The sequence below is a fragment of the Telopea speciosissima genome, chromosome 7, assembly GCF_018873765.1.
Source record: "Telopea speciosissima isolate NSW1024214 ecotype Mountain lineage chromosome 7, Tspe_v1, whole genome shotgun sequence".
NCBI classification, from domain to species: Eukaryota; Viridiplantae; Streptophyta; class Magnoliopsida; order Proteales; family Proteaceae; genus Telopea; species Telopea speciosissima.
In genome coordinates, this window is record NC_057922.1 from 42,389,045 (window position 1) to 42,416,387 (window position 27,343).

General features: G+C 41.1%; 1 protein-coding gene across 1 annotated transcript; it reads right to left on the minus strand.

The window, feature by feature from the left end:
- Positions 1–22,907: 22,907 nt before the first annotated feature.
- LOC122668580 (protein NRT1/ PTR FAMILY 6.2-like) lies at positions 22,908–25,585 on the minus strand. The gene is made up of 6 exons (XM_043865124.1): positions 25,161–25,585; positions 25,012–25,066; positions 24,724–24,892; positions 24,526–24,622; positions 23,175–23,270; positions 22,908–23,082 (listed from the first exon to the last, which is right to left on the minus strand). Exons 1-6 carry the CDS (start codon positions 25,583–25,585, stop codon positions 22,908–22,910), a joined length of 1,017 nt encoding a protein of 338 aa, XP_043721059.1.
- Positions 25,586–27,343: the final 1,758 nt, after the last annotated feature.

Here is a 27,343-nt window from a genome sequence, read left to right on the forward strand (position 1 = left end):
GATCCACAGGAGGAAGAGCAGATGGAGTTACCAGGAGATGAGTAGCAGGGAGATGAGGAGTTAGGAGAGATGCAGGGTGGTGATGAGCAGGATGAGGAGCATGATGATATTGAGGGAGACATTCAAGGTGAGGAGCATGGCGACTTCAAGGGTGTTGGCACACAGCTCACTGATTTACCTGCTTATGGAGCGACGGGTACTACTAGCTCGCACGTGCCAAAGCCATCTGAGTGGGCACAGGTGATGTCACAGTTCCAGGGTCTCAGCACTCAGCTTTCTGACATGTCAACTAGGATGGATCAGGGCGTCTCATCTTTGGAGAGCAGAGTAGTATCTGTAGAGCAGCGCCTGAACTTTTGGGATAGGTTCTACCATGTTGACTCTCGCCAGCCTCATCCTCCACCGAGCGACTTGCCTCCGTCGAAGTAGCTCTTTCAGCCAGCCTTGTCTTTCTGTTACGTGGTCCAGACTTATCTTATTTTTTTTTATAGCTTATGTATTTCTTTTGTTCGAAATGTATGTAGTTTTTATTTTCAACTTCTATAAATATTGAATATTGTTAGTCAAAGCTTATGTAGTGGCTTGGCCATAGTTGTCTTTAAATTAATGGAAATATTGTATATTTATCTTTTAATTACTTCTACCTCCCTTATAGCTTTTACTTAATTACATGTTTTAATGTTGATAACTTATTAGACCTAGTCTGCATCCCGTGAATGTAAGAAGAGCCTCAAGCTTTGATACCAAGCTCTGTCACACCCCAAACCACACCCTGGGAGGATTAGGTAGGTGACCCGAATTGCATAATGGCAATCCGCTAAATCCCACGGATCTAGAAGCAGTTATTACATTCATGGTCCCACATTCATCACTTTACCATAAGCAAGATCAGAGTACTGTAGATATACTACAATTATAATACCAAAAGAGAAAGCGTAGCGATACGGGAATGATGCTGATACATATATACATAAAAGAGTTTGAAACAGTCCCTCTCAGATACAACCCACATCTGAAAGATAAAGCTGACAAAGCAAAAAAAGAAATACATACATATATATATATATATAGGGTGAGATAACTCAACCCCAAAAAGAAAAGAAAACTAAGACTGCACCACAAGCAAGACGGGGATAAACTCTTAACAAAGACAAAAAGGAGTCCCCAACACAAAAAAAACACCAAATACACTCCTCAACGATCTTCATCAATGACCACCGAGAATGCACGTATCATCGGCACAACCTCCGTCGGGGTCCACACAATATCATCATAATAACCAGGGCTCTCCTCCTCGTAATGAGCCTCTATGCCACAGCGGCATCCACCTGCAGAATCATCTAAAAGAAAAATATGTATAATAGAGTGTGACTCCCACCGAGCTCATGAGCAAAACATATCATCATGCATGCACATGCAACCACAATCCACATGATCCTACATGATATGCAAGTCCAAATTAATTATTAGCCACCTAACGATACAGCTAAGTCAGGTTAGTGCTACTACAATCCCCAATGCATGTATCCCTGGTATGGGCTTGGTTACCCCTTCTCACGATACACCCATTGAGTTGTCAGAGAGGAGCAATCGGCTCCAGCATCTCCCTACTCAGGTCAGCCCGATCGGCCCTCGGGATTAACTCCTGTGAGGTAACCGACTCAATATCAATTCACCCAAACCGGTGCATAATCATAATATGTGGCATTCAATCAAAAAAATTCACCTTTTGGTGCTTCCCAAGCTTATAACCCGAGGCTTCCCAACAAATCTGCTTTGGGGCATCCCAGCTGTGCTGAGGCTTCCTGGAGTAAACGCCTCTAGGGTTTTATGGTAGTCCTCACACTTATCCAACACCTTAACCCCTATTGGCAAGGGTGCATAGCACGGGTGATGAAACTCTAGCCCCATGTCTATATGGCATCGTATGAGTCGGGCGGTGCCAACTGTATCCCATACTACAGGCTACCACAGGCCTCATTTCCAAGCCAACTACGGCATCTAGTCTAACATTCACAATCATCAGATAAGAATCACAGTGTTGATCAACAAATAATCAATGCGTAGTAATTTGAGCAATTGAATAGAATTTAAATAACACAGCATTAATAATTTAAGAATTTTAATTGCCGACATAGTAATATAGTTACACATACATATATGATAATACTTCACTCGCCTAGGTCTAGTTCTAAGAAATCAGTTGTAAATTCAGTTTCGGCTGCAGTCTGGCTGTAGGCCTCGAGCACGGGATCAAATCCTAGACATAAATCAAAATTGTCATTTTAATATTCCAACCTATTTTTAGAGGTCCTAGGGTTGATCTAAGCTGACTGGGTTGACCCGGTGTACAATTGGTCTTCACTTGGAATTCTCTAGGCCTTGTATTGGGCCTTAGACCTATGTCCCGGTGCATCATCCAAAGATGGTGGCCTAGGGAAAAATGGTTATTTATAGTATTGGTACATGATCCTAGGTGACATTAGGCTTACAGTGCTGTCCCCAACTTGACAGTGCTCCAGGACCAATCACAGGCACGGTTTTCAAGTCCTACGGGGCCCACTTGGGTTCCCAAAGCATTTATTCATATGAACAGATATGGGAAAGGGCATTTAGGTCATTTCCACCTTCCCACATAGTTACACGGCCAATGGGTGAGGTCCCCCAAGTCAGAGCATCAAAACAGCAACTTTCCATTCACTGGGCGATGTCTCTGGGTGATGTCTGCATCGCCCAATGCATCACCCAGAGATTTCAAAAACGAGATCAGGCTGAGTTTCCAAGGTTGCTAGCCTTGGGCTGTGACCAAACCTTTTCCCCATGCATGTTAGGGTATCATGTACCCCCAGGGTGGATCTTCACTCTAGTCCTTGTGGATTTTCAACTGGGCCCACCACTTGGCTGCCAAAGGCTGCCCAAACAGCCTAGTGAATAGTAACCCATGATTTCTCCAACTTCCAAACTTGGTTTCAGCTGCATGCAAGGTTGATTACAGGTCCAATACACTGGTTCAAGCCTGCTACCACTTAGGGTTTGGTCCCATGCAGTTAGGACAAGGATCCAGGACTCCAAATAGCCAGCTATCAGTGCAACTGGGCAGTGCAGCCATGCACAGCCAGGTTTCAATTCTTAGATTAGTAAAACAGGTATGAACATCAATGTAAAACACTCAGATCTTCCATGCATCATGTTTGCATGGTAAATCTGAGGTGGTACTTGGCAGTTCCCAGATGTTCTGGACTGCCAATGGCCAGATACCAAGCAAACACATGAATCAAAGAGAGCAGCAAGCATAAGTAAGGTTAAGTAAGGTTATTTATACCTACACAGGTTTGAGAAGGCACGAAATCTGGGCCTTAGATGCAAGGCTGCTTCTCCTCTTCTTCCTTCTTCTCTTTCTTCCTCTTCTTCCTCTCTTTTCTCTCTTTTCTCTCTTCTTTTCTCTCCCACTATTTGAACAGTACCAAGAGCTCTAAATAAGCCTAAGGTACCCCTATTTATAACCCAACCCATGACTAGGGTCTATTTGGCTGCTAAGGTCCATTTCCAGAATGCATTTTGTACTGCATTCTCAGCCATTCTAGGTACTCTGGTGGGGTCCACAGTGACCCAGGGGTATGAGGTGGTCCCTCAGACTCCCCTCAACCTATGACGGTGCCCATGTCCAATATGGGTGGTCTCCATAATTAAAATCCTTAAAATAGTGCTATTTTGCACTCTGGGCGATGTCTCTGGGTGAAGTCTGCATCGCCTAGAGAATTCAACAAGGCTGAAACTCTGTGGGCTTACATAGGGGTTTGACCCAAGGTCAGGGCCTTGTACCCACATGCCATTTAGGGTCCTTTTCATGCATTCCCAGGGGTGGGACCCACCTTCATGGAGAGGAGAGAGAATACCTGAAGTCTAGGTAGTACATTATGCTATGAGCTGTGCAGTTGCAAGGGTCAGTTGTCCATCTTCTGACAGGTATGTAGGAAGATTTGCAAAGGGTTTCTTCATCAATTTTAATCACTGGAGTGATACTCCACAGTGTGCTTGGGTGCCATGTCTGGGGTTCCTGTCCTTTAGTCAAGATTCCAGTTAGTCAGGGGCAGGGTTTGACATCTCCCCTTCGCTTCATCTAGTCTCCACTTGATTCCCTTAAGCAGTGTTCTATTTGCTACCTCTACCTGACCATTGGCCTATGGATAAGCTACGGAGATGGGTCGGAAGTCGATTTGGTACGTCTGACAAAAGGTCTTGAATATGGGATTGTTGAATTGCATCCCATTATCCATGACAAGAATTCTTGGTACCCCGAACAGGTAGATCACTTTGTCACGAACTAAATTTTTCATCTCTTTCTCCATTATCCTCGCCAATGGTTCAGCTCGGACCCACTTGGTGAAATAGTTAATCACCACCACCAAGTATTTTCTATTCCCGAACGCTGGTGTGAAGTCTCCCAGAATGTCCATCCCCCACATGGCGAAAGGTATAGGACTAAGGATGGAAGTCAATTGTATTGCCAACTGATGAGGTACCGAGGCGAATAGCTGACATTTCTCACAAGCCTTAACATAGTTTATGGCCTCTTCTTGCATCTTCGGCCAATAAAACCCTTAACGTAGGATTTTATAGGCTAGGTTTCGCCCTCTCATGTGGCTTCTGCATATTCCTTCATGCACCTCTACTAAGGCATACTTAGCTCCTTCGGGTCCTAGGCACCTAAGTAGTGGTGCTGTGACCTCTCTCTTGTATAACACTCCATCAATCAGCGTGTATTTGGCTGCCCAAATTTTCACCTTTCTAGCTTCGCATCTATCCTCGGGTAATACATCATTCTGTAGATAGTTACTGAGGGGATCCATCCATCTTGGGCCTTCCTCGATCTCATTAACTTGTTTTCCTTATATGTCAGTTCATGAAGTACCTTGATGTATACCGCACTGGCCAAGTCCTAGAGTTCATTATTTACAAGCCTTGATAGGGCATCTGTTGCGGCATTCTCGATTCGCAACACTCAAACTATCTCATACTTCTCAAACTCGGCCACTAAATCACGAGCTAGCGTCAAGTAGGCTGCCATGTGCTCATCCTTTGCCTCGTACTCTCCATTTACATGGTTTACCGTGAGTTGGGAATCACTTCAGACGGCTATGTGGGTGATAGGGGTGTCAACCGGTCGGGCTCAATTGGTCACGGTCGGGCCTAGCCGGGCCTCACCAATTTTACAAGCTGCACCGTGTCTGACTGTTTAGGCATTCGGGCTTGCCTTGGGCGGGCATGGTACAGTTTCATTTTGGTCTTTCGGTGTTCGGTCTTTAATTGGGGCAGCCTTATTCAGGCTAAACGAGCCTAAACCAGGTCTAAAACGGGCTAATGAGTCATTTAACTCTAAATGGTCTCTAAACGATGTAGGCTTACTAATTGATATCTAACAAAGTAAAATCTAAAAACTAAAACTAAGCCTCATCTCACCTAGGTTAAGTGTATCTAACCAATAAATGTCAAAGACCAACAAAAAAACAAACAAAAAAAAGGAAATTTGGAGGGAAGGGAAGGGGAAGTTTATAAGTTAAAGGGTCGATTGGGTCGGGCTATAACAGAGCGGTCTAGGTCGGGCCTGGAATTGCTATGTCCGGTCGGGCACCCGATGGGCTAGGAATCCACACCGAGACCCCCCGATTACTAAACGAGTCGGGCTTAAGCCCGACATGTTTAGTAATCGAATCGGGCCAGGCCAAGCTTTCACCGATCGGGCCTGGTGGGCCGGGCCTAGAATTGACACCCCTAGTGGGTAATTAAGATTGCTCTTGCGACTCATAGTCTGGAAAGCAATGCCTCATACTCTGCCCCGTTGTTTAAGGCTTGGAAGGTGAATCGAAGTGCGTATTAAATCCGGAAACCTTCTGGATTGGTGATTATAAACCTAGCCCCGCTCCCTATTGCATTACTCGACCCATCCATGAACATCTCCCAAGATCCTTGATCATGCTCCTCATATCCTACCTCTTTTTTGCTCAGTCTTCGAGAAAGCACATTCAACAATGAAGTCCGCTAGGGCCTGACCATTGATTATCGTTCGAGGTTGGAACTTGATGTCATACTCGCTTAACTCCATCGCTTAAGTGATCAGTCGCCTTGATATGTCTAGCTTGTGTAACCTTCTTCAATGGTAGGTCTATGAGTATGATGACCATATAGGTTGGAAGTATGGTCTTAGCTTCCTTGCCATGATCATGAGTGCATAGGCTATCTTCTCTATCTTGGTGTACCTAGTCTCTGCATCGATCAATACGTGGCTGACGTAGTAGATGAGCTTCTGTTGTTTGCCTTCTTCCTTCAATAATACTACACTTACTGCTACTAGGGTTGCTGCCAAGTAGAGCTGCAATTCCTCATTTGCTTTTGGCCACCCCAGCAGCGGTGGACTCTCCAGATATTTCTTTAATTCCTCGAAGGCTCTCTGGCATTCTACCATCCATGTGAAGTCTGTGGGGCTTCTTAGGTTCTTCAAAGTTTTGAAGAACGGCAAGCACTTGTCCCCAGCTCGCAACATGAACCTCGTCAAGGCTGCTATCCTTCCATTCAGCCTTTGCACCTCTCTTACTATTCAGGGTGGCAACATCTCTTAGATTGCCTTGATCTTCGCCGGATCAGCTTCTATGCCTCGAGCCTAAACCATAAAGCCTAGAAACTTTCTTGATGTCACGTCGAAGGCATACTTTGTTGGGTTTAACTTCATCTGGTTTTTCCTTAATACCTCAAACACTTCTTTAAGATCGGCTAAATGATCTTCAGCCTTGGTGCTTTTTACAAGCATATCATCTACGTACACTTCCATGTTGCGCCCGATCTATGCCTCAAACATTTTGTGGACCATCCTCTGGTAGGTTACTCCTGCATTCTTTAGCCCAAACGAAATGACACTATAACAGTAGTTCTCTTAATCTGTCTTGAACGTCGTGTAGGTCTCATCCTCTTCTTTCATGAGGATCTGGTTGTAGTCTTAGTATGCATCCATAAAGCTTAGTGTTTGAGTTAAAATAATACCGCAAGCGTACAGGTCAATCGTAGCTACGGGTCGAACACGAGGAGATATACGCCACTTTATTTAACTAACTTAAAAGTAATGCAAAGTGAACCAAATTAAAGTGTTAAATTAAACTAATTAAATTAATAAAAATTAATGCATCCTAACTCATAAGCATCTAACAAAATTAAGTGATTAAATTGGCGTCCTAACACATGAGCATCTAACATATCAGACTAACGCAAATTGAAAGGAATAAAAAAGTAGCCACACATAATAACCACATAAAAATGAATAAGGGACTAAAAGTGCATCCACAAACCACAATCATATAAAAAAAATAAAAGAAATAGAGGGAGAAGAAGAAGAAGATAGAGAGAGATAGAGGAAAGGGAGAATGAGATTAAGGGTTTAGAGAATGAGATACCTTGATGTGCTTGAATACTTGAATAAGCTCACCATGGCTTCCTCTTCTAAATCTCCATGTCTTGTCATCAACATAGGAACTTAGACTAGGAAGCTTTAAACTACAACTATTACAACTATTAAACTAGACTTATGAAATCAAAATTAAGAACTTGAAATCAAAACTAAGAACTTAAGCCAAAAATAGGAAAAGAAGAGAAAATTTCACTAAGTGAATGAAGTAAAAATTACACTAAAAAACTGAATTAAAATTGAACTAAAAACTGAACTAAAAAACTAACTTCTTACAACCCAAAGGGCAAGGGGTATTTATAGGGGGAAGAGAAGAGAAGGGAGAAGAGGGAAGTGTAGGAGAAATATTCCCTAAGAAAAGAGAATATTCTCTTCTCCTTCCTCTTTTACAATGCCTTGAATCCTAAGAAAAAAGAAAAAAAATAGAAAGAAGAAGAAGAGAAGATTGTTTACATAGACCTTCTATTTCTAGAAAAGTAAACTTCCAATTCTAACAAGTGCTTCCTTTTCTTTGTAGATATCTTCTCCAAGCAATAAAATCAAAGCATCTTTGATTTTTCAACTTTCCATAGGTGAGAATGTCTTTCAAAATAAGTCTATCCCAAGTAGAATTCCAGAAGTGCCCTTGAGAAGTTGGAGGAGAGAGAGAGTAAGGGTGATGACTAGGATTCCTTCAAGAATAAATAAAATACCCATTCTGTCCTTCAGAAAACGTGGAGCATGGGGTGCTTATATAGGTCTCACCATTGTGTTCCTTGCGAAAAATCACACAAAATAGACCCAAATTTCATCCAATTCGGAGTTGGGGAGCCCAAGATATCTCAAGTTGAAGTTGGACTGTCCAGAGCCTTACAAATGGAATCTTTCGGGTACAGTAAAGTAACTTCTGATAATTTCATTAAGGCCCCTAAAATCCGAACTTCCGTTTCACTTTGTCCCCATCCGACTGTCAATAATTATAAATAAACCCCTGCAGACCATTTTCACGCGTCGTTACGGAAACGGCCATAACTTCTTCGTTTCAACTCGGAATCATGTGTCGTTTGAACCGTTACGAAGCTGACTCGATGGGCTACACATCCAAGCCATTAACACCTTTAAACAGCTTAAAAACGTTTCCTTAGCATCATCTCCTCCATTTTCATAAGAAATCACCTACAACCTGAAAAGCACAAGAAAGCACCGAGTAACTCTGTCCAATGTGATAAAATGTATGCTTTATGCCCTAAAATTTCACACATAAATGTGCTCATCAGATTCCCCCACACTTGAACGTTACTTGTCCTCAAGTAAAGCAAAAGAAAACTAACCTAGAATGCAAAAAATCCTAACACACTTTCGTAGGAATCACGGTTGCACTTAGCATGTGCAACAAGCCTTTCAACCCCTAGGTTACCCCTAGTGGACGAGTTGTGTCTCGTGGGTGTTTGTAGTGAATATACACCCAAAATTCAATAAATCAAAAAGAATGATGTAAATTTTTCTCATGGCATAAGTAAGATAGGGCACACAATCTCAAAGAAATACTCAACTAAAGATTAAGGAGCCAAAGGTTCCCCCACACTTGAATTTTGTCACCCCACATCAATTCAAGTAACAAGCATGCAACAAGTTCAAGGGATCTCCTCATATTTTCTGAACACTACTCACTTTCAAGTAAACCCCCCCATAGCATCGATGGAACTAAAGACTTAGGCATTGAGTATTGTTGACCATACTTTTTTTTTTTTCAGGCATTAAGGTAAAAGTTTTTTTCTTTCTCAACCACAAACTCTATTTCTACTCCACTACTGTTCTCTGAATGACATGGTGGAGCATACACCAAACACCCAAATACTTGGTAGCTTCGCTTTTTGCATATATCCATAGAGACTTTGAGACATTGATGCAAGAGTTTTTTTTTTTGAGTTTCCTTCCAAGGAATTTCGATCAAGTCACCCTGCTTCATGAGGCACAGTGCCCTGTCTAGCCCCAAGGAATTCCACTTTCTTTTCTATTCCTTGTTTTTTTCTTTTTTCTTTTTTTCATTCACTTCCACTTTCATGCCTTGCCTTGCCACAAACAAATTGGTCTCAACTACTAGCCAAAAGATCAAAGGGTCCATAAAACACATAGAGGAATCTAGCCATCAAATGAAATAACGCTCATATTTTTCAATTCAATCCCTCTCACCAGATACAAACCAATTACCGTCCTTGAAAAGGGATTTTTTATTATTTCGCATGCTAGGATACCTAATTCCCTCTTTCTCTCGCTTTGCAATCAAAGAGACATATGCACAAAATCAAACTATTGTCACAATCAAAATTTACCAATTAAGCCCAACATCCCCCCCCCCCACACTTAATTCATGCAGTGTCCTCAATGCATGCATAAAAGAAAAACATAAGGACAAGGGAGGAGATGAAGGGGCTTACCGAATATAATCAACAAAGAGAATCATGAAGAGTCATGAGCTTTACAAAAAGTGCTAGGAGTAGCAACAGAAATCTCAATCCATGGCCAGTAAATGGAGAAATAGCTTCAGACCCAGAAAACACTCGACCATGAATTTTAGTAAAGCGAGAAATAATATGGAAGTTAAGAACAACTGAGAAATATTCAATAGAAAAATCTATCCTCATGGGACAGTGGAAAATGAAGGCATTAAAACTCAGGCCATAAATTCGTCCCTCCTCTCCCGTTTGCAATGTAGAACACCTATCATTCTTTGAAAAATCAATCAAAAACGAATCACAATAAGCATAAAAAGGATTATGAATAACCTCATCTAAATAATCATCAAAAATTGGAGGTTTACTTAAATCAATCCTGGCAATACAACTATCCGCTCTTTGCATAACTTGGTTTGCCAAATAAGGATCATGGAAATATGCTTGAAAGGCATTATGACTAACATCGTCCTCCTCAATAAAATCGTCAAACCTAGGAGGTTTGGACAAATCAACATGTGAGACAATGAAATCCTCAAAATGACAATTATCTAAGTTTTCCAAAGAGAGAGGGGGAGATCGAATTTCCTGGGTTTCTATGTTATCATAAAAATCTGATTCTAAATCAATAAAAACACTAGGCTCACTAAAATCAGAAATTTCAGGAAAAAGTTGGACTTCCCTAGGTAGCTCATCAAATCTCGCTTCACTAATATCCTGAGGAGACTCAATCTCAACAAATAAATCATCATGAAAAGCAGCTTGTTGGGAAGGACTCTCATTAACCTCAAACTGGGGTGGTGGACTTTCAATATCATTAAATTGGGGATGGGGCGGTTCAGGCTGACTAGGTAATGTACCCATTTCCTCCTCCTGTAACATGGTTATCAGTTGAGAGAGTTGCTTCTCCATGGTATTTTGGCTTGTTGTGAGAAGGTCTATGTATTTCTCAAGCTCATTCAGTCTGGCCTCCTCACCCATGTTCTGAAACTCAAGGGGTTGGTGATATGGTTCAAGGAGAGGTGGCCCATTGAGATTTAATGGAGGGTTGGGCATTGGAGGACCAAACTGACCATGATATTGGAAATTGGGTGGTCCAGCTTGGTTATTCCATTGATCCCACAAAAAATCGGGATGATCACTCCACCCCTGATTGTAAGTGCCAAAAGAATTATATTGAAATTGAGGACTCACATTCTCATCACCATAGCTACCCCCATAAAGATTAGGGCATCCTTCCATAACATGGATTGTCTGGGGAAGTGACCAATCAAAATTTTTCGAAAGCCCATAGTTGGGTTGGGGAGCAAAATTGTACTGGGGTGGTGCAAAATTGTTCTCTCTCTCACTACTTTTGGCTTCCCTAACCTGTTTAAACATTTCCTCCAAAATTATGGTTGCCTTAGCATAGGTCCATCTTTCCCCCAAAGTCTTATTTGGAAGTGTATCTCCCATTATTCTAAATTAACCACCTATCCCAAATTGAGGTCTCCCATAAAAAAAAATTTAAAGAAAAATAAAAGACTAGAAAAAAAAAATACTAAAAATAAGAGGGAGCCCAAGGTAGATAGTGCATCTATCCCTCAGAAATCGAAACAATGGTTCCAAAGCTGTAAGGTTGCCATATAGGTTGACAGCAAGGGAACCCATATAGTCTTCACGAGCCACCTACGGGAGACTCCAAATGGATTCTGATGTAGGGTGGAGGACTACTATACGTTTATGTTTCCAACGCTCTCACTATGTCGCTTTCCTGTTATCAAGAGTGGTCACCTCCAAAGATAAGTCACATGCCAATCCAAACCACCCAACGAATCAAGGGGCACCAAGATTGGCTGGGTTTGGGCATATGAAAGACTTTAGATTGGGCGCACACTATTTGAAACAGAAGAGAGAAACAAGAAGAGGTTTTCAAAAACCATTTTTTTTTTTTAAGAGAAGAGGAGAAAGAGAAGAAACTAAAGCACTTCGAATTACTTAAAAATCAAAAACATAAAGTGGTCAATAATCTCCCCGGCAACGGCGCCAAAAACTTGTTTGACTTAAAATAATACCGCAAGCGTACGGGTCAATCGTAGCTACGGGTCGAACACGAGGAGATATACGCCACTTTATTTAACTAACTTAAAAGTAATGCAAAGTGAACCAAATTAAAGTGTTAAATTAAACTAATTAAATTAATAAAAATTAATGCATCCTAACTCATAAGCATCTAACAAAATTAAGTGATTAAATTGGCGTCCTAACACATGAGCATCTAACATATCAGACTAACGCAAATTGAAAGGAATAAAAAAGTAGCCACACATAATAACCACATAAAAATGAATAAGGGACTAAAAGTGCATCCACAAACCACAATCATATAAAAAAAATAAAAGAAATAGAGGGAGAAGAAGAAGAAGATAGAGAGAGATAGAGGAAAGGGAGAATGAGATTAAGGGTTTAGAGAATGAGATACCTTGATGTGCTTGAATACTTGAATAAGCTCACCATGGCTTCCTCTTCTAAATCTCCATGTCTTGTCATCAACATAGGAACTTAGACTAGGAAGCTTTAAACTACAACTATTACAACCATTAAACTAGACTTATGAAATCAAAATTAAGAACTTGAAATCAAAACTAAGAACTTAAGCCAAAAATAGGAAAAGAAGAGAAAATTTCACTAAGTGAATGAAGTAAAAATTACACTAAAAAACTGAATTAAAATTGAACTAAAAACTGAACTAAAAAACTAACTTCTTACAACCCAAAGGGCAAGGGGTATTTATAGGGGGAAGAGAAGAGAAGGGAGAAGAGGGAAGTGTAGGAGAAATATTCCCTAAGAAAAGAGAATATTCTCTTCTCCTTCCTCTTTTACAATGCCTTGAATCCTAAGAAAAAAGAAAAAAAATAGAAAGAAGAAGAAGAGAAGATTGTTTACATAGACCTTCTATTTCTAGAAAAGTAAACTTCCAATTCTAACAAGTGCTTCCTTTTCTTTGTAGATATCTTCTCCAAGCAATAAAATCAAAGCATCTTTGATTTTTCAACTTTCCATAGGTGAGAATGTCTTTCAAAATAAGTCTATCCCAAGTAGAATTCCAGAAGTGCCCTTGAGAAGTTGGAGGAGAGAGAGAGTAAGGGTGATGACTAGGATTCCTTCAAGAATAAATAAAATACCCATTCTATCCTTCAGAAAACTTGGAGCATGGGGTGCTTATATAGGTCTCACCATTGTGTTCCTTGCGAAAAATCACACAAAATAGACCCAAATTTCATCCAATTCGGAGTTGGGGAGCCCAAGATATCTCAAGTTGAAGTTGGACTGTCCAGAGCCTTCCAAATGGAATCTTTCGGGTACAGTAAAGTAACTTCTGATAATTTCATTAAGACCCCTAAAATCCGAACTTCCGTTTCACTTTGTCCCCATCCGACTGTCAATAATTATAAATAAACCCCTGCAGACCATTTTCACGCGTCGTTACGGAAACGGCCATAACTTCTTCGTTTCAACTCGGAATCATGTGCCGTTTGAACCGTTACGAAGCTGACTCGATGGGCTACACATCCAAGCCATTAACACCTTTAAACAGCTTAAAAACATTTCCTTAGCATCATCTCCTCCATTTTCATAAGAAATCACCTACAACCTGAAAAGCACAAGAAAGCACCGAGTAACTCTGTCCAATGTGATAAAATGTAGGCTTTATGCCCTAAAATTTCACACATAAATGTGCTCATCACTTAGCATCTCATGACTTGTGGTCGCATCGATTAGCAAGTCGATCCTTGGCAGAGGGTATTCATCTTTGGGACATACCTTGTTTAGATCAGTATAGTCCACGCATATTCTCCACATGTTGTTTGGTTTGGGAACCATCATGATGGTTGCGAGCCAAGAAGAGAACTTCTCCCCCCTGATGAACCTTGAACAACTCAGCTTCTCGACCTCTTCTTTGATTGCAACTTGTCTGTCGAGGGTAAAATTCCTCTGCTTCTGTTGGATTAGCATTTTAGTTGGATCCACATGCAGCCTATGTTCAGCAATGTGCCGAGGTATGCCTGGCATGTCAGAGGCTGACCATGCGAAGACATCTAAGTTCTCCTTCAAGTGTCGCCCCAACTTACTCTTCATCTAGCAACGATCCAACCTGCACTATCTTGATGGGTTCATCCTCGCTAAGAGGGAATGGGACGAGGTATTCCACCATCTTTCCTCTTTATTCTGTGAACTCATCCCTCTGATCGCTAATGAGGTTGTCTATGCATAGAGCCATCCCCCGAGTGTTGCCGTTATTCTTCTTGACAAATAGTGCATAACACTCCCTAGCTTTCTTCTGGTCCCCCTTGATCTCGCCAACGCCATTCTTTGTTAGGAACTTCATCTTCAGGTGTATCGATGATACTATTCCCCTCAGGGCAGTTAGGGTTGCTCATCCCAGGATGCAGTTAAAGTATATGACTGACCTTACTACCATGAAGGTAACCATAATCATAACTTTCCGAGGGTGGTCTCCGAAGGTGACTGGCAATTCGATTATTCCTCTAATGGAAGACGAGGCTCTTGAGAACCCATGGAGGTAGGTTTCTTCAGGCTTATGCTTATCATCACTGAACCCGAACTGCCTGTAAGCCTCTAGTGAGATTACATCTACGGACGCTCCGGTGTCAACCAGCATCCTATACATGGCTCGATTGGCTATCTCTACCTGCACCATGAGGGCATCTTCATGCGATAGGCTCACTCCTTCTAGGGCAGCATCCGAGAAGGGGATTACCGTTTCTATCTTGGCTACTTTGTTCGGCATCTCTGTTACCCCTACTAACCGAGCATGGGCTTTTGCCTTTCTTGTAGACTTCTGTCCTGGTCCCCCCACTATAGTGAGATTGGGGCTCCTCTGGTATTGCTTGGTCCTGAAGCATCCCTTCTTTCTTCGTGGTGGCCTCTGTCCCCATCGTGATCTGTTCTCCTCTCCTCTTGTTGCAACTCCTCTCTTCCCCAATCATGATCTCTACCTCCTTGACCCAAACGACCCTCACGACCTCCCTTTACGTACTTATTCAGGTTCCCTGCTTTGATGAGTTGCTCAATCTCCCTCTTTAGTTGAATGTACTCTTCTCTGTCATGTCTTGTGTCTTTATGGAAGAGACAGTACTTATTTGGATTTTGCTTCTCGGGTCCTGCAAACAAGGGTCGCGGCTAATGGAGTAAGCCACGGTCTTAAATCTGCATAAGGATCTGTGACCTTGTGGTGTTCAGGGGAGTATAGTCGTGGATTCTAGCTCAATCAGTCATCTCTAGGTGACGCTCAGTTATTTTTGGTCGATGATCACCTTTCTCTTGTCGGCGCTCAGTTTTAATCTGTTTGCTTTCTCCACGATCATCTGATGCCGATCTCTTATTCTCCTGTGGTTTGGCTTCAATTTGATCACTTTCTTCCGGGCTTGTAGTACTTTGGCCATGTTGGCTAACTCATTCCACCGCTCCAGTAGTTCTCTCATTGTCCTAGTCTCATGCCATGCCAAGTCCTTGATGAGGTCTAGGTCTCTTATGCCGCCGACTAGGGCTGCATGTTGAGTTTGGTCATCCAGGTCTCTAACTATTACACCCCAAACCACCCCTAGGAGGATTGGGTAGGTGACCCAAATCACATAACGGCAATCCGCCAAATCCCACAGATCTAGAAGCAGTGCCTACGATCATGGAACCACGACCATCTCTTTACCATAGGCAAGATCAGAGTGCAGCAGATAAACTATAGTTCAATAATAAAAAGAAGCATAGCGATACGGGGAAACAGTGATAATATATACATATAAAAGTTTTACATTTCCCATCAACCCACACACAAAGAAAACAAAGAAACAAAGCTGATAAGTACAGTACTACATACAAAGACATGTACAGGGCGAGCATACTCAACCCCAAAAAGAAAAAAAGAAAAACTATAACAACCAAGCCCGAACGGGGATAACTCCAGATAACTCAAAAGGAGTCCCCAAGTCAAAAAAGCTGTCACGAACACACTTCAATGGTCTTCATCAACAACCACCAAAAATGTGCATAGGATCGGTATGACCTCCGTCGGGGTCCACACCAATATCATCGTAACAACCAAAAGTCTCCTCCTCGAGATGACCCGCCATGCCACAGTGGCATCCACTTGTAAAATCATTTAAGAAAACATTACGTAACAGAGTGTGAGCCCCACTGAGCTCGTGAGCAAATAACATCCATCATGCATGTACATGCAATCACAATTCACAATTCATATGCTCCTACATGATATGCAAGTCCAGTTTAATTATTAGCCACCTAGCAATACAACTAAGTTGGGTCTGTGCTACTACAATCCCCAATACATGTATCCCTGGTGTGGGCTTCTAACCCCTTCCCATGATACACCCATTGAGTTGTCGAAGAGGACCAGTCAGCTCCCGCATTTGTTCACCAAGGTCAACCCGACCAGCCCTCTGTGATTAACCCGTGGGACAATCCATTTCTTTCTTTCTTTTCTTTTCCTTTCTTTTCTGGCTTAAAGCCCATGTGCACCATTCCGGTGTTCTATTCATTCCTTTTTCTCTTTTCTCATTTTTTTCTGATGATCGCCCCCACAGGCATCCAACACCTTAACCCTTGTTGACAAGGGTGCATAGCACGGGTGATGAAACTCTAAACCTATGTTTATATGGCATCGTATGAGTCAGGTGGTGTCGACAGCATCCCATACTACATATGATAGTATTATTCACTCACCTACACTTGTCTCTAGGTATTCAGTCACAATCTCAGTTCCAGCAGTTGTCTGGTCGTTGACCTCGAGCACGGAATCAGGTCCTAGATGTAAATCAAAAGTTTTTATGTTAAGTTATCAGTCTGTCACTGGAAGTCCTGGGATTACCCTAAACTTACTGGGTTGACCCGGGGTTAAGTTGGTTATACTTGGAATCACTGGGCCTTGCACTGGGCCTTAGGTCATATCACGGTGCATCAACCAGTACCAGTGGTTCAAAGGGCAGAATAGTCATTTCAATGGTAGTACCCGACCCTAGGTCAAAATATGTTTATAGTGCTGTCCACAGCCTATCTGTGCTGTAGGACCAAGCACAGCAGGGTTCCCTTTACTTATTGGGCCCACTAGGGTTCCAAAGCATCTCCAAATAAGGACAGATGTGGGGAGGGCTTTTTGGTAATTTTCTAGCCTTTCCACAGTGTCCAGGGGTCAAAGGGTGATGTCCCCCAAGTCTGTCCATCAATCCAGCCAATTTTCCTTCACTGGGCGTTGGCTCTGGGCGATGTCTACATCGCCTAGTGGCTGTAGAATCGATTTGGGCTAAGTTTCCAAGGTGGGGCCTTATGGGCTGAGATCAGATTGGATCTCCTGCATGTTTGGGGGTTTGGTAGCCCTAGGGATGGCCTACCTATGGGTCCAAATGGATCATCCATCAGGTCCATCATCAGGCTGTCAACGGCTGCCCAAGCAGTCCCAATGAATAGTATCACAGGGTTTTGCCAAGCTTGGGAATCTGATTTCAGCCACATGTAAGGCTGGAAATGGATGCTAAACAAGGTTTCATGGCTGTAACCACCTAGGGTTTGGTCTCTGCAGCCCTAGCTTGTACCCAGGGTTCCAATCCATAAAGCTACAGGGCACCTGGGCAGTGCAATTGTGCATAGTCAGGTTTCAGCCTCAAGAACAGCATAACAGCCCATTAGATTTATACAAAAATCATAGATCTTTCATGCATAAGGTCTGCATGGCTGATCTGGATCAGATCTGGGCAAACCCCTGCTAGTTTGGGCTGCCCAGAGAGCATAAACACAGAAAATCAGAGAGGAGAATAGAAACAGCAGGCATATAGGGTGTCTTATACCTGCACAAAGCCAAGAGAAGCTCGGTTCCAGCTTAGATGAGGGTGGTGGCAATAGCCCCTCTTCTTCCTCTCTTCTTCCTCTCCTTCTTTTCTCCTTTCTTTTCTCTCTTCTCTCCCATGGATTTCCAACAGATATAAGAGCTCTAAATGAGCTTAGGCCCCTCCTATTTATAGACCTCCCCTTCACTGAGGCATGTTTGCCAGTGAAGGTCCCTTTCAAAAATCAGTTTTTAAACTGATTCTGACTAATTCTAGGCACACTGGTGGGGTCCACAGTGAACTGAGGGCATGAGGTGGTCCCTCAGACTTCCCTCTATCAGTGGAGGGTACCCATGTCCATATTGGGTGGTCCCCATAAATAAAATCCATTAAAATATTCAAAATCAGTCACTGGGTGATGTCTCTGGGCCTTGTTGCATCGCCCAGTGTCATCGCCCAGAGAATTCCAGCAAGCTGAAATTCAATGGGCTTGCACAAGGTTTGACCCCAAGTCAAGGTATTGTCCCCACATATCCATTAGAGGTTTTTGGCACATTTTTACATAGGTGGGTCCCACCTTTTGGGGAGGAGAAAGATTACCTGGGATCCTAGTTATACATCAAGTTGTAAGCTACACAGTTGCAAGGGTCGACTGTCCATCTTCTCACAGGCATAAAGGAGGACATGCATAGGTTTTCTTCATTGATCCATGTCACTGGAGTGATGCTCCACAGTGATCCTGGTTGCGTGGTCAGGGGTTCCTGTTCTTTAGTAGCAATTTTAGCCAGTCAGGGGCAGGGTTTGACACTAACCACTAGGGATTCCTTCGTAAATCTTGTGACATATTCCCTAAGGGACTCCCTTGGATTCTGTACCATGTTCAATAAGTTGACTGTGGTTTTCTTCTATTTGACACTGCTTTGAAAACAGGTGACAAACTATTCGCAGAGTTCTATGAAGGTGTTTATTGATTGATGCTTAAGCCTTGAGAACCACAAAGTGGCCGCACCTTTAAGGGATGCTGGGAAAGCTCGGCAAGAGATGACCTTTGATCCAGCATACAAGGTCATCATCCCATTAAAGTAGTTAATGTGATCATTGGGGTCTGTGGTTCTACTATAGAGTTCGAAGGTAGGTAACCTAAATCTAGAGGGGAGAGATGCGCTCATGATTTTTGCTGAGAATGGATGTTGGCCAAGTATGGAGTGTGTTTCGCCTTTCGTCTGCTTCTTCAATCCTTCCAACTTCTCATCCAATTCCCAGAGTTTTTTATCCAACTCCTCATCACGTGACTATCCATTATACCTGGTTGCGCATTCACTGCGAACCTGCTCTCGACCCCTTCTTGATGTTTCCTCCTACGGTGAGTTTTGACGTGATGGTGAGAGGTTACAACGTGATGAGCCTTGATGTGAACGTGAGGGACTTTCTTCATAATATTTCCAACTTGGCCTTGGCATGTGACTTCCTCCTAGTCTCCCCTAGAATACCGATCTTCTGATCATACCATCCTGATTAGGTTCCACCAACTTGTGTGTCTGAGATGCTACATGTTCTGATCGGATCGGCAGATCCGCAATCCTCATGGGATGATATGAAAGATTACCTTGAGGATGGACTGAACCTGCATGTCTCGCGTGTCTCTTCGATCTTTCACCAAGGCCATTTATAACACATAAAAGTGCATTGTTCACCTTCTTTTTTAAATTCCCAAATTTATTGACTTGAAGACACAACAAAGGGTAGAAGAAATAACCATGGTGTACATCCTACATTGGGGAGGGGATCTACATGTTACTTGTATGGGATGGAATCTCCCACGCCAAGTCCATGAGATCACTAGAGGGAATGCCTTGGAATGCCTCATAAGTTATAATTCATATTCATGGGACCCACATATCAAGGATGAGAGAATATGCTAGTGGGGGGCATTATACCTAGAGTGTCACCACAATTTTTCCTTATATATTTGATATAAAGAGCCTTAGTCATTTGTGGATGGATTTTTAATTATGACATTCATAGAAGATTCTAAAGTTTAAATTCTTGCTTGTTTTTGAGAATTCTGGAATTTTCTTTTTTTTTTTAATCTAATTCCAAAGTAGATTACACAATTATGAATAATTATGAATATGAAGGTTTTTCTTTTTTTAATATTTCTTTTAAAGGAGATGGTTCTTTGAGCGAGCAACATGGATGAGTACACCAATCAGGTGGGAACGTTTTCATGCATCGGAAGGCAGCAAGGTCATTTATGTGAAGAAGAAATAGAAAACAAAGAGAAAGAGGATGCTAATATATCCTGCCAAGGTGATTCAGGGAACTTTTTCCCAAGATTAGCAATCGATTTCGATGTGGAAACCTATTCCCAAGAATTCTCAAATAGAAACTGAATCTGTCATGGAAGATTTTAAAGTTCAAATTCTTGCTTTTATTATGGTATTTTCGTATTGACATCCCCCTATGTGTTAAATAATTTGTAATGTTACTTTTTTGCCCTTTTAGTATGAAAAATAATTTTTTCACAATGAGGATTATATTGTCATTTCATATCCCTACTCGAAAAATATACATGACAATAACACCTTTTGAAAATAAGTCAAGAGGCTATTAGAAGAAGATGCCAAATTCTAAAGAAAACTACAGTGGTGTCATTCAACAGTCCCATAATTGAGAATCCGTACAAAGTTTTGTATCTAATTCTAAAGGGAAGTAATTTTTTGTCCGGGAGTGTGGCCTACGCTAGCATTTCCATTTGTTTATCCCTCTCTCCTCCTTAAAACAAGAGGACATAGGTGTTTTTTTTTTGATAAGTGGATCATCTTATTGCAAAGGAGGGAAAAAAATATATACAAGACAAGGGCAGCCCTTCAAGCCTTAGGGGCTAAGCTCCCCCAGGCTCAAAGGCTCCCAAACTAAGGATCACGACCTAAACCCACTGAATCAACTCCAAAGAACCACAAAAAAACACCAAAGAAAATTACAAAGGTCAAAAGGCCCCCACGCCAACTATATCACTGGCACAATATTACTCTCTACCCACATTGGATGCACTCCCCATTTTTGAGCTAAGAAGATATTTCTTGCAGATTTTGTTCCTTTGGGGGTATCAACTCTACACCTATCCTTGACGTCCGGTTTAATATCTCTAATGAAGCAAGACATAGTCTTTGTTTTATCTTTGAAAAGACAGAAGTTTCTCTCTGTCCAAATGTGAGCAATCGTCACACAAAAGGCCAACTTAGCAATACTCCCAATTGAATCTCCTTTGTAAAACTTGGCAATCCACTCCGCTTCCCAAATTTTTTTAGTATTGGAGCACTTAAAAAATAAGTCGTCCATATTCTCCACTCCCGCCCAACAAAAATTACAGTTCGGCGAAACCATCATCTTACGTTTCTGGATTTTGGTCTTTGGTTGGGAGCCCAGCCACCAAACATCTCCAAGTTGTTACCGAATGCCTGAGAATACAGTTAATGAACCATATTGAACCCGCCCAATCCATTTTCGGAGAAGGAGCTCTCACTATGCTCCAAGCGGATTTCGTAGAGAAGGATCCTAAAGGGGAGGCCATCCATAATATAGAATCATTCTGAAGATGATTGTGTCTACTACTTCATATGGGGAGAACAGACAAACACTCATGGGAGTGCCGGTGTAGGCCACACTTCTAGACATAACTCTTTTTCCCAATACCAAATATAATGCGGTAAGGGCCATAAGCCTACCTTGACTTCTGGTGAGGACCACAATCACTGATGTTGTCATAGGATGATCGAACAAGCAAAAGCTGGTTCTGGGACCCATTGGTCATGTGCATGGTTTTAGTGCATGGTATCGGATCGGATATTGGTCACCTTCAAAACTAATATGATAAAGTATCGGCACAGATCAGCCGTATTGAACAAATTTATCATTGATTTTCCTTTAAAAAGAAGTTTTAGATTATTTTACCCTTGTTTGTACCGTTCCACGAATACAGTATCAGCAAGGTATCGGTATTGGTATCGATCACCTTCAAAACCATGTTGATCTTTTTTAGTATTTATCCATCTATAGAAATACAAATTAAAAATAAGAGTCTATCACCTGTTTGTATGGCATGCTGCATGTACTTGCAGATGATCTGGCACGACACATATCATCTGTATCCCTCACTTTCCGGAAGTCAAAAAATCACCAAATTCTAGAGAGAAAATCAATAACTCAAAAGAAAATCAACAACTCTTTTTAGAGGGACTTGATTAAAGACTTAAAAGGGTCCAAGGGGTTTCGTGTCTGTGTTAATAGCTGTAACTCTCAAAACAGGTTACAAACAGGAATTCAAAAAAAGAAATCGGTCACTGCCAATTCCCGATCAGATCAAATTAGAATCGGTCCAAATAATCTTAGGATCGGCCTGAAACGGTAGAAAGATCAAATTAGAATCGGTCCAAATAATCTTAGGATCGGCCTGAAACGGTAGAAATTGGGGGAATTTTGACCTGAATATTCCAATTCAGCACAGTAGAAATCAGAATCGGCCTCAACTGATTTCAATACAAATCGGCTAAATCCCGATCCGATTCACTGATTTTTGAAACCCGCAGTCACAAAGAAGAACATGAAGAAAAAGGACAAAAAAAAGGTAGGAGAGGAAGGGAACAGCGAAAAGTAGGGAAATAAATCGGCTGTGATGCGGTTTATTGCTGCTTATGTAGGCAATTCAAAGTTTAAGAGTGTATGACTTATTTGCCCTTATTTTGAACAACTATCGAATAATAGATCTAAGGGTATCTCAAAGATTATAAATTAGGTTAAAGGATCCCATCAAAAAAAATAAATTAGGTTAAAGGATCATTTGTTACGGGCCGGTTACATTCAAAAATACCCAATATATATAAATGCATGGGTCCCAATTAAATTGGATATTTTTTTTTTGGTACGAATTAAATTGGATATTAGACCCAAAAAATATGATTACATAATTTTTAACCATCTTAATTATTATTTTTTGACATCTTTCAAAGATAATCTAAGCCCATCAAATTGCTTTTCTTTATTGATAACAACAATATTTCATACAATGTGATGATTATTATTGGTATTATACAAACCAAATTGAAAGAACAACTACAAAAAGGAAGATAAAAGGGGGGGGGGGGGGGGAAAGGTGGGAAAGACAAATACACCCGTAGCCGCTGGTTACATATCATTCATAATCTTCCTCTGCAGAGAAGCTGTAAGGGTGCCCTTCTTCTGTATAGCATGTTTCTCTTCCTCTTCAGAACTTGTAATGATGCTCTCTATTTGTGAAGAATTTTTCATTGTCTTCACATACCATATGGCACCAAGAATAAAGAATATCAAGTTTGTGAAGCTTAATATGGCCAGAAGAGCATAGAAAAAGTATAATTTCCCATAGTTTAGGTTACTTGTTAGCCATCCAGTGCCATTCTGGGCTCTAGTCACCTGGTTGACTGTGGACACCAAGAAGGTGCTAACAAAAACCCAAGTCCAACAATCAAGAGGAAAATCCCAGTGCTCATCTGATACGCGCAAGATAATCTGAAAGAGAAAATAAAATAAAAGAGAAATTATAGGGAGAGAAATAGAGGAAGAGAGATAAATTTGGGGCTTTAGAAGCCCCTGGACATCCTGGCACAATTAGGAAGCTGCCAATCCTCTTCTCAAGATAACTCGTAAGAGGTAATTTAGGGGATAATAATCTACTAGCCTTTTCATTCATAATCACTATTACATAGGACTGAATAGCCGTTACATAACTTACAACTCACGACTCCCACATCTGAATAACTAACCCACTAATACAGATAATTATCCTAACTAACTCACACTCAATATTAACTCACGCACAACACAAATATATTAATTAATAAATATAAAATAATAGTTAATATATATAAATAACCATATAATTAGGTACGTAACAACTCCTTTCCCCTTGAAATTGTCATTGTCCTCAAGGAAGATAAGGGAAAAATAAAACTAAAATAATCCACCCGGATTCCAAATCTTGGTAGAGCAATTTTCGAAGACAACCCAACACAACTTGCGGTTTTGGACGGAGAGCCTCTTCTTCATCTTGCACGGTTGGAAGGTCACCTTGTTGTTGCCGTAGAACATAGGAAGATATTCCCGTATAGACCCGGGACAGTCGATTTCCTCCACCGAGCCTAGCTCTGATGCCATTTGATACGTGCAAGATAATCTAAAAGAGAAAATAAAATAAAAGAGAAATTATAGGGAGAGAAATAGAGGAAGAGAGATAAATTTGGGGCTTTACAAATGAAGCCCCTGGATGTCCTGGCACAATTAGGAGGCTACCAATCCTCTTCTCAAGATAACTCTTAAGAGGTAATTTAGGGGATAATAATCTACTAGCCTTTTCATTCATAATCACTATTACATAGGGCTGAATGGCCGTTACATAACTTACAACTCATGACTCCTCCCACATCTGAATAACTAACCCACTAATACTGATAGTTATCCTAACTAACTCACACTCAATATTAACTCATGCACAACACAAATATAATAAGTAATAAATATAAAATAATAGTTAATACAACACAAATATAATAAATAATAAATATAAAATAATAGTTAATATATATAAATAACCATATAAATAGGTATGTAACATCATCGACTTCATCCCCTTTGGAGATCTGGTTATGAAGAAGTCAAGTTGACCGTAGTACATGAATGATTCTGCCAAACCAACAAGGAAGAACTGCGGAATCAATATGTAGAATTGCATAGGCAAAGTTGTGACATTTCCACCCACAACTCTAACCGCGCCGCCAACCGTCTTGTCTCCACGATGGAAGCAACTGCCATCGCCAAAATTGAAAACACCATGCCAATAGCTATTCTTTGCAGGTAGGTGAAACCTACAAATTAAAAGGAGTGAAACCATATTAAGTTTGGGTAATAATTAATTAATCTACTATATATATATACTTTATGGTCTATATATATGTATCACACCTACCATGTTTCCCTTTCCATGTCTTCATCAAGGGAATGATCACCCGGTCGTAGAAAGCAGCACCAATCAATATGCCGGCAATATATAAGACATTGAAAGAGCCTGCTGGGATTAGAAAGTTCCCAATTGATCTCTCTAATGTATTAGCTTGCTCTACTGAGAATGTGAGCACCTGTGAATGTATACACCAGAAATATATATTGTGGAGGCCCAAATTGGCAATAGTCTAACAATCATTTTCACCTCCTCTACTTTTGTGACTGAACATAGTTTCCAATGGTTTCTAATCACAGAACCATTAGTCCCATAGTTGTTTTCGTCTATGATTGCAGCCTTGTCCAACCAACTGCAATAAAAGGAAAAGAAACAAAAAACCAAAAAAATAGAATCAGTAGTTTTAGAATGCAAATGAAACACTACAAAATTAATTATGTACTTACCGAAGTTGGTCAGTGTGACGGATTCTTGGAGCAGTACTATCATCAATAGAGTCATTATATAAGGTGTCAACGTTGGTAGGACATTTGAGTTTACTCTTCCGTAGAGCAGCAACCAAAACATTGAGAACTTGAACAATGGGATTTCCCACACATTTCTTGTACCTGTATTTTCTAGTCCGCAACAAATAAAAAACTGTTACAAAAAAGAATGCAAAACAGCAAAGTCCATATCCCCAGCTTCGACTGACATTGTCTTGTACATAGATCTCCACTGTGACACTAAGTAAAGACCCAAGGCTGATGAAGAAATAAAATCTACTGAAAACGTAACCCATCTTGGATTTTTCTTTCTTATCATTCTCGTCGAATTGATCAGTTCCAAATCCTGATACATTGGCTTTAATTCCTCCTTGTCCTAATGCCATCACGTCTAGAGCAGCAACCAGAACTCCAACTTGGAATCCATTGGCTTCTATGCATGTACTACTGTTAGGGTTGCAAGGGGGTGGGCGTAGTGATGGCAAGGCGCATGATATTGATAAAAGGGTAGATCCCTGCAACATCGATCGATCGATCGATCATATATAGGTCATAACCACATCAATGTGCTTAATATGGAAAATAATTAAAGGTGACAATAATATCTTCTTTGCTATTTCTAGTACTTACGAGTGCTATGATTAGTGAGGAAATGGCAATTGTCCAATACCGGCCTAAGAAACTATCCGCCATGAAACCGCCGAGCAAACAAAGCATAAATCCTGCACCACCAAAATATCCTGACCCAGGGCCTTTGTGAATATATTTGCTATTTGTTGGCTTGTGTCAATCTTTGTTGGTTGTATCAAATTGGTTTGTAATTTTTCGCAAACAAGGTGGCAATCGATCTCGATATGCTTTGTTCGTTCGTGAAACACTGGATTCGCGAAAATGTGGAGGGTTGCTTGATTGTCACAATGTAGTGGGATGGGGAGAGAATATTGCAGACCAATGTCCCGAAGTAGGGATGTCAACCATGTTAGTTCACAAGTTGCATTAGCCATGGCACGATATTCAGCCTCAGCTGAGGAACGAGAAATCGTGTGTTGTTTCTTAGTCTTCCAAGAGACTAAGCTTGGTCCAAAAAATATACAATACCCAGTGGTTGATTGGCGAGTCATCGGGCAACTTGCCCAGTCGGAATCACAGTATGCATGGACTTGAAGATCTGACTCAGCTTGGAAATAAATGCCTTGCCCTGAAGTAGTCTTCAAGTATCGAAGCAGGCGATTAGCAGCATCAAGATGAGGTTTCCTGGGCTGATGCATGAATTGGCTGAGGATATTCACAGCTTGAACAATATCGGGCCATGTCACTATGAGATAAATTAAGCGGCTCACAAGTCAACGATAGGCTGAAGGATCATCTAATAAGTCACCATTTTCGTTGGTGAGCTTGAGATTGAGTTCGAAGGCGTGTTTGCTGGGCGTTCATCGGTATAATCACTGTCTTGAAGTATATCAAGCACATACTTGTGTTGACATAAAAAAAGTCCCTTTTTGTAGTGAGCAACTTCAATGCCCAAAAAAATTTCAATGTTCCAAGGTCCTTGATTTTAAAATTTTGACAGAGCATGTCTTGTACCTTGGTGATCAATGAGAAGCTTGATCTTGTTATCGCAATATCATCAACATATAATAATACAAAGATTGTTTCCCCATCTCGGCGTAAAATGAATAAAGAATGATTTGTCGTTGAATAAACAAACCCATAAGCACATAATGATTCTGAGAATTTTGAAAATCATTGGCGAGACGCCTATTTAAGGACATATAGAGACATGTGGAGATGACAAACTAGAGTCTCCCCCTTTCTACGATAACCAGGGGAGGTAGCATGTATACCTCTTCATTAAGATCGCCATGGAGGAAGGCATTATTGACATCCATTTGAAGTAGAGGCTTCTTAGCAGTTGCAATGGCAAGCAAAACACAGACAGTTACCAATTTTTCTATAGGGGCAAAGGTGTCATGATAATTGATGAGCATATTTATGTGTGAAATCTTAGGGCATAAAGCATACATTTTACCACATTGGACAGAGTTACTCGGTGCTTTCTTGTGCTTTTCAGGTTTTAGGTGAATTCTTGTGAAAATGGAGGAGATGATGCTAAGGAAATGTTTTTAAGCTGTTTAAAGGTGTTA

What these genes read in the sequence shown, in the direction of transcription:
- LOC122668580 (XM_043865124.1), bottom strand. Translation starts at nt 25,585, where the DNA reads ATGGCATTAGGACAAGGAGGAATTAAAGCCAATGTATCAGGATTTGGA. An exon ending in CGTCACACTGACCAACTTCG is followed by an intron (nt 25,067 to 25,160) that starts GTAAGTACATAA and finishes CTTTTATTGCAG; the next exon opens with TTGGTTGGACAAGGCTGCAA. An exon ending in GACATGGAAAGGGAAACATG is followed by an intron (nt 24,623 to 24,723) that starts GTAGGTGTGATA and finishes TTTAATTTGTAG; the next exon opens with GTTTCACCTACCTGCAAAGA.